The 11,529-nt window shown below is 46.2% G+C and overlaps 1 protein-coding gene across 1 annotated transcript; it reads left to right on the top strand.

Annotated features, from left to right (window-relative positions):
- The first annotated feature begins 2,042 nt into the window (after positions 1 to 2,042).
- Positions 2,043 to 9,879, top strand: RBM43 (RNA binding motif protein 43). Its single transcript, XM_053947703.1, has 4 exons — positions 2,043 to 2,108; positions 3,850 to 4,048; positions 7,337 to 7,431; positions 8,021 to 9,879. Exons 1-4 carry the CDS (start codon positions 2,106 to 2,108, stop codon positions 8,738 to 8,740), a joined length of 1,017 nt encoding a protein of 338 aa, XP_053803678.1. The 5' UTR covers positions 2,043 to 2,105; the 3' UTR covers positions 8,741 to 9,879.
- Positions 9,880 to 11,529: the final 1,650 nt, after the last annotated feature.

Raw genomic sequence — 11,529 nt, 5'->3', positions numbered from 1 at the left:
GCATGTCCCTCTTCATGTGTATCTCCCTCCATGCGTGTCCCTGTCCATGCATATCCCTCTCTAGGCCTGTCCTTCATCACGTGTGTCTCTCTCCATGTGTGTCCCTGTCCCTCTCCATACCTGACCTTCTCCACGTGTCCCTCTCCATGCGTGTTCCTGTCCATGTGTTTGTGCCTGTCCCTTCATGTCCCTTTCCATGTCTATCTCTCTCCATGCATGTCCCAGTCCATGTGTGTCCCTCTCCATGCGTGTCCCTCTCCATGCATGCCCTTCTCCACGTGTCTCTCTCCATGTGTGTCCCTGTCCCTCTCCATGCCTATCCCTCTCAATGTGTCCCTCTCCATGTGTGTCCCTGTCCCTCTCCATGCATGCCCTTCTCCACGTGTGTCCCTCTCCATGTGTTTGTCCCTGTCCCTGCATGTCCCTTTCCATGTCTCTCTCTATGCATGTCCCAGTCCATGCGTGTCCCTCTCCATGTCTGTCCCTCTCCATGCATGTCATTCTCCACGTGTGTCCCTCTCCATGTGTTTGTCCCTGTCCCTGCATGTCCCTTTCCATGTCTATCTCTCTCCATGCATGTCCCAGTCCATGCATGTCCCTGTCCGTGTCTGTCCCTCTCCATGTGTGTCCCTGTCCATGTGTTTGTCCCTGTCCCTGCATGTCCCTCTTCATGTGTATCTCCCTCCATGCGTGTCCCTGTCCATGCATATCCCTCTCCAGGCCTGTCCTTCATCACGTGTGTCTCTCTCCATGTGTGTCCCTGTCCCTCTCCATACCTGTCCTTCTCCACGTGTGTCCCTCTCCATGCGTGTTCCTGTCCATGTGTTTGTGCCTGTCCCTTCATGTCCCTTTCCATGTGTATCTCTCTCCATGCATGTCCCAGTCCATGTGTGTCCCTCTCCATGCGTGTCCCTCTCCATGCATGCCCTTCTCCACGTGTCTCTCTCCATGTGTGTCCCTGTCCCTCTCCATGCCTATCCCTCTCAATGTGTCCCTCTCCATGTGTGTCCCTGTCCCTCTCCATGCATGCCCTTCTCCACGTGTGTCCCTCTCCATGTGTTTGTCCCTGTCCCTGCATGTCCCTTTCCATGTCTATCTCTCTCCATGCATGTCCCAGTCCATGCGTGTCCCTCTCCATGTCTGTCCCTCTCCATGCATGTCATTCTCCACGTGTGTCCCTCTCCATGTGTGTCCCTGTCCCTCTCCATGTCTATCCCTCTCAATGTGTCCCTCTCCATGTGTGTCCCTGTCCCTCTCCATGCCTATCCCTCTCAATGTGTCCCTCTCCATGTGTGTCCCTGTCCCTCTCCATGCATGCCCTTCTCCACGTGTGTCCCTCTCCATGTGTTTGTCCCTGTCCCTGCATGTCCCTTTCCATGTCTATCTCTCTCCATGCATGTCCCAGTCCATGCGTGTCCCTCTCCATGTCTGTCCCTCTCCATGCATGTCATTCTCCACGTGTGTCCCTCTCCATGTGTGTCCCTGTCCCTCTCCATGTCTATCCCTCTCAATGTGTCTCTCTCCATGCGTGTCCCTGTCCATGTCTGTCCCTCTCCATGCATGTCATTCTCCACGTGTGTCCCTCTCCATGCGTGTCATTCTCCACGTGTGTCTCTCTCCATGTGTGTCCCTGTCCCTCTCCACGTGTGTCCCTTGTCCATGTACGTGTCCCTGCGTGTGTCCCTGCGCATCCCGGCTCCCGGTGCCCGTTCCCGCCCCGCAGGCACTGCCGGCATTCCCGGCCCCGCAGTTCCGGCCGGGAAGGGCGGGCCGAGCCTCGCTGTGTTCCCGTTCCCGCCGGGCTGGGGGCGGCCCCGCCGCTTCCCCGCCGCTTTCGCTTTCGTTTCCCCGCCGGGCCCGCTCGCTCCGAGCCCTTCCCGGGGAGATCCCGTCCCGGTGGGATCCCCATCCCGCTGAGATCCCTTCCCGGTGGGATCCCCATCCCGCTGAGATCCCGTCCCGGTGGGATCCCCATCCCGCTGAGATCCCGTCCCGGTGGGATCCCCATCCCGCTGAGATCCCGTCCCGGTGGGATCCCCATCCCGCTGAGATCCCGTCCCGGTGGGATCCCCATCCCGGTGGGATCCCGTCCCGTTGGAGCGGCCATGGCAAGTGCCGGGTCCGGGGGGAGCGGGGGCCGCGCACCGCGAGGGGCTGGGCCGGGAGGAGCTGGGGGGAAAAACGCTGGGAAAGGCTGGAAAGGGAGCTGGGGAGGGACTGGGGACAAGGGCTGGAGGGACAGGAGCCAGGGAATGGCTCCCACTGCCAGAGGGCAGGGATGGATGGGAGATTGGGAATTGGGAATTCCTGGCTGGGCTGGAATTCCCAGAGCAGCTGTGGCTGCCCCTGGATCCCTGGAGGTGCCCAAGGCCGGGTTGGACAGGATTTGGAACACCCTGGGACAGTGGAAGGTGTCCCTGGCATGGCAGGGCTGGACTGGGATGAGCTCTAAGGTCCCTCCCAACCCAAACCACTCCAGGATTTGCCAGGAAGCCCCAGCACGACCCGTTGTCACCGGAGGTGCTGCCCCATTCCCTCCCCCCGCCCGCCCCATTCCCGGCCCCATTCCCGGCCCCATTCCTTCTCTATTCCACCCCCCATTCCCTCCCCCATTCTCTCCCCGTTCTGGCCCATTCCCTGCCGCATTCCCTCCACATTCCCTCCCGCATTCCCAGCCCCTCCCGCAGCGCCCATCCCCGCCTGGGAGCAGCTGCTCGGCACAGACGCGTCTCGGGAGTGATTCAGCACAAACCGCGTGTTCTTTGGGGTTTTTTTTGTTTTTTTTTTTTTTTTTCCCCCCCCAACCCCACTAGCAGGCCCGAGTGTTGCTCCCAAACACCAGCTGGGAAGGTGTCAGGGCTGTCTGGCAGCTGAGCCGAGCTCCGGCTGTGCCAGGCGTGAGAAAATCCCGGCTGCATCCCGGAGGCGCCCCGCTGGCATTCCCTCCGTGCCGGCTCCTCGCAGCCGGGGCCGGCTCTCACACGAGCCTCACCGCCGGGATAATTGGCTGCTGTCATTAATTAGAAGCTCCCGGCTCTCGGGATTTGATGGGTTTGTCTCCAGAGACGCGGTGGTCGCCGGGATTTTTTGGGCAGGCATCGCTCCCATCAGCAGCACGTTCTGCTCTGGAGATGGGAGACTGCTTTAGGCAGCCCAGGCCCAGGGGAAAAAAAAAAAAAAAACACACCAAAAAAACCCTAAAAACAAAACAACAACAACAAAACAAAAAAAAAAACCCCAAAAAACCCCCAAAAAACCCCCAAAAAAACCCCAAAAAACCCCAAAAAACCCAAAAAACAAACAAAACAAAACAAAACAAAAACCCACAAAAAACCCCCCAAAAAAAACCCCCAAAAAAACCCACCAAAAAAAACCCAAAAAAACCCCCAAAAAGCCCCCCAAAAAACCCCAAGCAAAACAAAACAAAACAAAAAAAAACCAAACAAAAAAAACCCCAAAAAACAAAAAAAAAACAAAACCCCAAAAAAAACACCAAAAAAAAAACCCCAAAGAAACACAACCAAACAAAAAAACTAACCAACCAAACAAACAAAAAAAAAAACGACTTAAGGGAAGTTTAAAACTTAAGAGAAGTTTAAAGAATTCAGGTGGAGTGACTGACCACAAGTACAGTTACTGACAGCTCGTTCCCACAAGCGCTGCCATGCAGAAAAACCAAATTTGCCTCCTTCCTCCCAAGAAGTCAGCGAACCGTTAAATGTAGTCAGTGCTCCACAATTTGCAAAAAAACCCAAAAAAAAAAAAAAAACAAACCCCAAAAAAAAAAGGGAAGAAGGGGAAGGGGGCGGGAATTTCTCGGTCCCTCCTGAGCGTGCCGTGTGTGCGCAGGCCGCGGGCCGGGCTGGCCGAGGCGCGAGGACCGTCGTGGTCGGCGGCGTCCCCGCCGGCCTCCTGCAGGACGAGCTCCTGGCCGACATCCTCACCATCCACTTCCAAACGTCGCGGAACGGCGGCGGCGACGTCGAGGAGGTGGCGTATCCCGCACGGGGCCCTGGAGTCGCCTACGTGACCTTCGAGGATCAAGAAGGTTGTTTTGAGCTCTGGTCTCTGTAGAACAGGAATTTAGCACTGAAACAGCAAGGTGCAAATTCACTATCATCATCACAGTTTATCTGTGAGAAGGGAATTTCAGACCTATATCTACAGTCCACGTAATTTTGCTATACTATGAAAGTCCCTATAAGTTCCTATACTATGAAAGCCTACGTGACCCTCGAGGATCAAGAAGGTGTTTGGACCTGGTCTCTGTAGACCAGGAATTTAGTTCTGAAACAGCAAGATGCAAATTCACTAACATCACCACAGTTTGTCTGTGAGAAGGGAATTTCAGACCTATATCCACATAATTTTCCTATACTGTGAAAGTCCCTATAAGTTCCTATACTATGAAAGCCTACGTGACTTTTGAGCTCTGGTCTCTGTAGAACAGGAATTTAGCACTGAAACAGCAAGGTGCAAATTCACTATCATCACCACAGTTTGTCTGTGAGAAGGGAATTTCAGACCTATATCTACAGTCCACGTAATTTTCCTATACTATGAAAGTCCCTATAAGTTCCTATACTATGAAAGCCTACGTGACTTTTGGGCTCTGGTCTCTGTAGACCAGGAATTTAGCACTGAAACAGCAAGGTGCAAATTCACTAACATCACCACAGTTCATCTGTGAGAAGGGAATTTCAGACCTATATCCACATAATTTTCCTATACTGTGAAATTCCCTATAAGTTCCTATACTGTGAAAGCCTACGTGACTTTTGAGCTCTGGTCTCTAGACCAGGAATTTAGCACTGAAACAGCAAGGTGCAAATTCACTATCATCACCACAGTTTATCTGTGAGAAGGGAATTTCAGACCTATATCTACAGTCCACATAATTTTCCTATTCTGTGAAAGTCCCTCTTGAGCTAAATATTGAATACTAAGTCGCTGCCATTATATTCCTTAGAAGAATTTCATCTGGAGTGAATACAATTTCTTTAAGTTTCTTTTTCCTTTTCCCCCTAAAAAAGAAAAAATTCTAGCTCTTCTTCAGTTTATCTTAGTCTGAGAAATGACAGCAGTCTGGGTTCTGTCCTAGATTCTGCAGGAGGATCAGCCCCCGGAGCGATTTGGAATGGAAGCGGAATTCCTTAGAGTTCGGAATGCAAAATGCTCCTAGAACGTTACGCCCGTAAGCGGGAGTTCGGAGGTCAACAGAACTTAATTTGAATTGTTGATTCAAAATTTAATTCGAAATTTTAAAACGAACTTCGAAGCTTAAGGGCTAAAACCAAAAAAAAAAAAAAAAAAAAAAAATTTTATAATTTAAAAGTAAGCGAAAGTTTAAACGCAAAATTTAATGTGAAATTTTAAAACGAACTTCTAAACTTATGTGTTAAAACCAAAACAATATAAATTTATAATTTAAAAGTAAACAAAATTTTAAACGCAAAATGTAATGTGAAATTTTAAAACGAACTTCGAAGCTCAAGTGCTAAAACCAAAAAAAAATATAAATTTATAATTCAAAAGTAAGTGAAAGTTTAAACGCAAAATTGAATGTGAAATTTTAAAACGAACTTCGAAACTTAAGTGCTAACACCAAAAAAAATATAAATTTATAATTTAAAAGTAAGCTAAAGTAAGTGAAAGTTTAAACGCAAAATTTAATTTGAAATTTTAAAATGAAGTTCGAAACTTGTGTTAAAAGCAAAAAATACAAATTTATGATTAAAAAAAAAAAATTAATCTAAATTAAAAAAAGTAAAATGTAAAATATTTTAATAAAAATAATTAAATAAGAAATAAAAAAAATACAACACTATATTTTTATAAATATTATAAATTTATACTGTTTATTCTATAAATATTGTAAATACTATATTAGAAATATATTTAAACTATATTATAATTATATAAATACAATGTTACTATATTATAAATCCTATATTACTATAGTTTACTATATTACTATATTACTATAAATACTATATTACTATTAATACTATATAAATTACTATAAATACAATATTACTGTAATATAAATATTATAAATTTATACTATGAATTATATAAATTATACTATAAATTTATACTATAAATAACATAATTAACGTTATTAATTAAATAATGTTATTAATTAAATAACATAATTAACGAGAAAAAACTTACACCACAACATAAATCCATTAAACAAAATATTTAAAAATTAAATTTAAACTGTAAATATATTTATTAATGTTTTATTAGTCAATAACTCTTTTTAAAAGATAGTATAACTTTTTAAACTCTACTATATTATAACTGAAAATCTATACTTTGCCATACTAAAATTATAACTGCTACTACTAAAACTATAACTGAAAAACTATACTAGAACTAAAAACCATAACTAGAAATCTTGTAACTTTTTAAACTGTGACAGTATAAACGAAACTCACCCTTCTTATCGATAAAAAATAAAAAAAAAATCGATCACATCATCCAAAAAAACTCAAAAATCTTGTCTCTAACTTACTGAAAGCTCTTTCAGGCACCCTCAGGAGGCTGAAGCCTCACTGGAAATCGGGTCGAGTTTCAGGGTTTTATTTCTGCTCCTTGAAGGAACGACTCACTCGCCCTGCAAAGCGTTGTGTTTGTTTTGCGGGAACAAATTTATGCCCTAAATAATGTATTTTTTTTTTTTTTTTTTTTTTGTGGTCGGGCTCCGGGGGATAAATCTGTGGCAGTGAACGTGCCAAGGAGCCGGGCTCGTGCCTCTCGGAGCCATTGGGATGAAGTGTTGGGTGAGGGGATGGAGTGGGCTGCAGGTGTGGGGGTGCAGGAGGGGCTCAGCAGGCTGGAGGCGACTGGATCACTGCTCCACTGGTGCCTCAGGTTGGGCTTTTATTTAATTTTGCAGGCTCTGTGCTGCTTTGGTGTGCAGCTCTGAGCTTCACATCAAGTGTTGCTGAGCTCTCTGCACAGAGCAGGGAGACAAAACAATTCCTTCTCCAGCTGGGCACCAAGGACAAATGATCCAAAGCTCAGGCCCAGGAGCACAAACAGCATGGGCTGGAGAGAGAAAAACAAGCAGGATGGGACTTGATCACCTCAAGCTGGAAGTGGCCAATGAACTGCAAGGTGCAAATGGAGCAGAGCTGATCCCAGTGAGAGCCCCCAGGAGCGCTCGTGCATTTTGGGACCATTTTGGTTCCTCTTGGCTGCAGCCCTGGCTGGGCTCTGGTGCTGCCCAAGGTGGATCCATGGAGGAGATCCTTGGAATCAATCCCTGCTTTGTTCTGTCACTCTGCTCCGGGGCAGCCTGCTCAAGTGAATCTGGGTTTGTTTGCAGTTGTGGAGCGTGTTCTGAAGAAGGATCAGCATCTCCTGCAGGACAAGAGGCTGGCCAGGCCGTATCCCCTGACGGTGACCCGCTACAGCCACAGCGTGAGTTCCTCCCTAGCGTCATTAGCACTGCTTTAATTGAAGGCATGGGACCCCAGTCGGGCTAAAACTCATTTATTGCTCAGATAAACATCGGTCTCAGATGCTGTGAGATTTAAGGGAGCACGCAGTTGGCCACAAAAAATGGTCACCAGCTCTTTGTCACGAGGCAAACTTTCTAACCCAATGCAGAGTTGCCACAAAGTTTATTTTGCTTTTCTAGCCTATCCCCTTTGCTCACTTCTGCTGCAATGAGTGTACTTTTATCAATGGGCTCCTGCCACACGTACACGCAGATGCTGCTGTTACAACTTCTAAACTCTTAGGTGACTCCACACAATTTCATTTCTACATTATCAACCCTTCACCATCTTATCAATGCAGTTTCTCACTTACTTAAGGCGTACTCTTACTCACAACTATAGAAACATAAGCTTATGACTTTTCTGTATTGTATTTTTACATCAATCCAAGCTTCTCCCAAGGCTGCAGATCAAACCCTCCTAGCTTTCAATTTCCCACGCCTAATTCCATCTAATTATGCTTAATGCCTCATTAGCCACTCCTTAACTTCTCCCGTTGACAATTCCAGGCCTTCCTCTGGGTCACGTGCACCCTCAGCCTGGCTGTTTTCAGCGACCACTTGGTTTTAGAGGATTTGGTGGAGGAGATGAGGAGGCAGAGCCCGGCGCTGAGCTTTGGGCCTTTGCGGCGTGACGGGCAGATCGCTGCGCGAGGCTCCTTCCCGGCACTCCGGGGGCTGAGAGAATTCCTGCTGCTGAAGGCAAAATCCCTCTCAGAGGAGCCCAGGAGAGAGGGAAAACCCCACCAGAGGCCCAGGAGGAAGATGCAGGAGCACAGAGGCGCCGCGGAGACGAGGAATTCCGCCCGGGAAGCGCAGAGGGAAAAGCAAGTGCTGGTTCTGGACGCGGATATCTATCGCTACATGAGGTGCTTCCTTCCCGGAGCCTTCCAGGGAAACGGCGTCGTCATTTCTGCTGTCACCGACGGTGACATCGCCACGGTGTGCATTGAGAGCGCTGGCAGCAAGGCTGGTGCTTTGCAGGGATTAAGGGCCAAGAAAACGATTGAGGGTTACTCCGTGGAGCTGCAGAAGGTGCTGAGGAAGGAAAGGATCTGCCTCAAGGAGCCCAGCAGAGCCGAGAGGCAGAGACACAAACAGCTCTGCGAAAGGCTCAGACCCCGGTTCCCCAAAGTGCTGCTCATCCCCTGGGACACCCACATGGACCTGGTGGGACCTCCTGCAGATGTTTTTGGGCTCGCAGAGGAGGTGAAGAGGCTCTCCGGGTAGGAGTGAGGGTTCCTGGAGTTTGGATTTCTCACCCAGACTGTGCCTGCGGCCCCGTGGCGCTGCAGACCTCCCTCCGTGCCTCTGGGGTGTCACTTTGTCCCACTCACAGGCTGGCAGCTCTGCACGGGAGGGTGACCAAGCCTGGCCCCCCCCCCAAATACCAAATTAAGGTCAGAACAAAAAAAAATTCAATGATCTCTGCATCTTTCATGAGCTTGGGGCTGTTTCTGCCCAGAAACGGCCACATTTCCTTTTGGTACCTCAGTGCATTCTCATCCCGGCTTGCTGTCAAGGAGTACATGATGAGAAAAGAGATTTTTTTTTTTTTTTTTTAATTAATTTTTTTTTAAAAATCTGAGCTGGGTGTGGCAGCCATGTAGGAAAGCCTGCAGGGAAGTTCTGTGAGCACAGCAGGCAGGAACGGGGACCTTTCCTGGGCCTTTATCTGCAGAGGGACCCTTGAGAAGAGAGCTGGGACACTTGGCAGAGCAAAATGCACCCGGAGTGGACAGGCTTGAGAAAGCCTTGAAAACTCTTCCCTGCAGGAAACAGGCAAGTTGGTTTTCATAGGAGCAATAATGTTTTTTTTTTTTTTTTTTCCAGCTGTAAAGGCTTCTGCAGCATCTCTTGACAGCTCCTTATTTACACATGAAAGTGTGTCCAGAGATTTGATGGGAAAATTTGGGGGCGTTCAGACTTTGGAATCAGATTCTGTTTATGCAAATCTGTTTCTGTATCCATTACAAGGGCACAAATGTTTGGTTTTTTTTTTTTTTTTTTTTAACCCATTTAGAAAATAGCTTTTATTTTGTGATATCTGTGTGTTTAGAATTATTTGTCAAAACATCCAGAGCAGCTTTTCTGCCTGATGTGCAGGGAAAAGTTTTAGTGGTTTTTTGCCATTAAAAGAATTGTCCAAAACATTGTGGCTGTGTTTTTTTAACCTAATCCCAGATTTTTGGTTGGAAGCCCAGACCTGAAGCCCAAGAAACGCTCGAGGCATTTTCTTGTCGTGGCTGATTCTGCATTGCAGTGGTGCCAGTGAGAGGTGTTAAAGCAAAATATTAAAAAGGAGTGTCAAAGCAGCAAGCTGGTGAGCTTAAGTGCTTTGCTGAACTGGGAGAGGGATATTTAAAGATACTTAGTAGGGAGCAATATTTAAAGTTATTTAATAATAATAATAATAATAATAATAATAATAATAATAATAATAATAATAATAATTCATTAATAATAAATTTTAAAATATAATATTAGTAATAATGATATTATTATTATTATTATTATTATTATTATTATTATTATTATTATTATTATTATTATTATTTCATCCTTTCCAAGTTCCCCCGTGCTCTGCAGGTTCTCCAAGGAGCTCAGGGATGGGAAACTCTGGAAAACTCCCCCTGGAGCTCTTTGGGGTCGTCCTCACAGAACCCAAGCAGAGATGGGAAGTTTTTCAACCTTGTCAAAGAGAAAATCCTCTATGAAGGATAATCCTTTAAAGAAATTAGTGCTGTTTTCCAGTGCCCACATTGAGCTTCTCATCTTTTTTTTCTGAAGAGCCTCATTTTTTTTAATTTATTTTTTTTTTTTTTCTGATTCAGAGCTTTGGCATTTCCTATTTGCTCAACAGGCAGACCAGTGGCACTGGTGGTTGCTGGTTGCTGCTGGCTGGGGGTGGATTTTGAGTCGTTTTTGGCACCAGCACAGCTGGCAGCAGCACTTCAGCCCATTCTTTTAATATAGAAATATATTATTTAATAGATTTATGTGGAGTATATTATATCCATTATTTGATTTAAATATATTTTATATTTTTATATAGCATATGCTGTGTTTCTATGTTTATGTGTTACATGAAAATTTAATTATATTATTATGGAACTTTAAATAAATTATTTATATTAATTTCTCTTAACATGGGCAGCACTCTAAGGCTGAGCTCCACCCCACTCAGCCCTCCCAGGAACCACCTGCTCCAAAAATTTGGATTTTTCCATAGGCTGAAAAGGCAGGATTGCCCTGGACAAGGCTCAGCCACAGCTGCATAAATCCCTCCTGTTTTCTGGGAAAACCTGGCAGGGCAAACTTGCTTTTTTTTTGTGTGTTAAAAATGAGATTTTTTTTTCAGGATTTCAATGTCTGCACCGTGGGGGGGGGGGGGGGGGGGGGGGGGGGGGTGGCTGGGGAAAGAGGAGCAGAGGAGCTCTTGTGCTCCAGGGCTGCTTTTCCAGCTGGGATGTGGCTGGGAATGCCCCACCTTTGGTGGAAACACAACCAGAACGACATCACCAGTGGAACATTCCTTCCCTCACCGTGCACATTCCACGGAAAAAACAAGGGATATTTGGCTAAAACCCCTCCAATTTGGCCGTGGCCATGAATATTCCAACAAATCCAACCAAACAAACCCGGCTTAGGGCTGCTCAGCTCTCCTTCTCACAGTTATTTTTATGGCAAGCAAGGCTCTGCTGTCTCTATGAAATTCCACTTGAAAAATGGTTGTGTGTGTTGGATAATATCTGGGGAAGCAGCAGCTGTTATTCCTGGATCTGTTGGTTGACTCGGGACTCTCAGGTTTGCACATGAATTTGAATAAAAAAAAACTTGCTCAGGAGACCTCAACAAAATATTTGTGCCCTCGCTCTCTGCCCTTCCCCAGAACGGGGAGGAATAAGAGCTGTAAAAATACGAAGCCCAATTTTGATTTGAGGCACAACTCCTGCTGGAAAATAAATTTTAAAAAATAAATTAAGAAGGCAGAAATAGCTGCAGAATGTGAGCTCAGT

Source organism: Vidua chalybeata, chromosome 7 (assembly GCF_026979565.1).
Source record: "Vidua chalybeata isolate OUT-0048 chromosome 7, bVidCha1 merged haplotype, whole genome shotgun sequence".
Lineage (NCBI taxonomy): Eukaryota > Metazoa > Chordata > Aves > Passeriformes > Viduidae > Vidua > Vidua chalybeata.
This window is presented reverse-complemented; position numbering and strand designations above follow the sequence as displayed.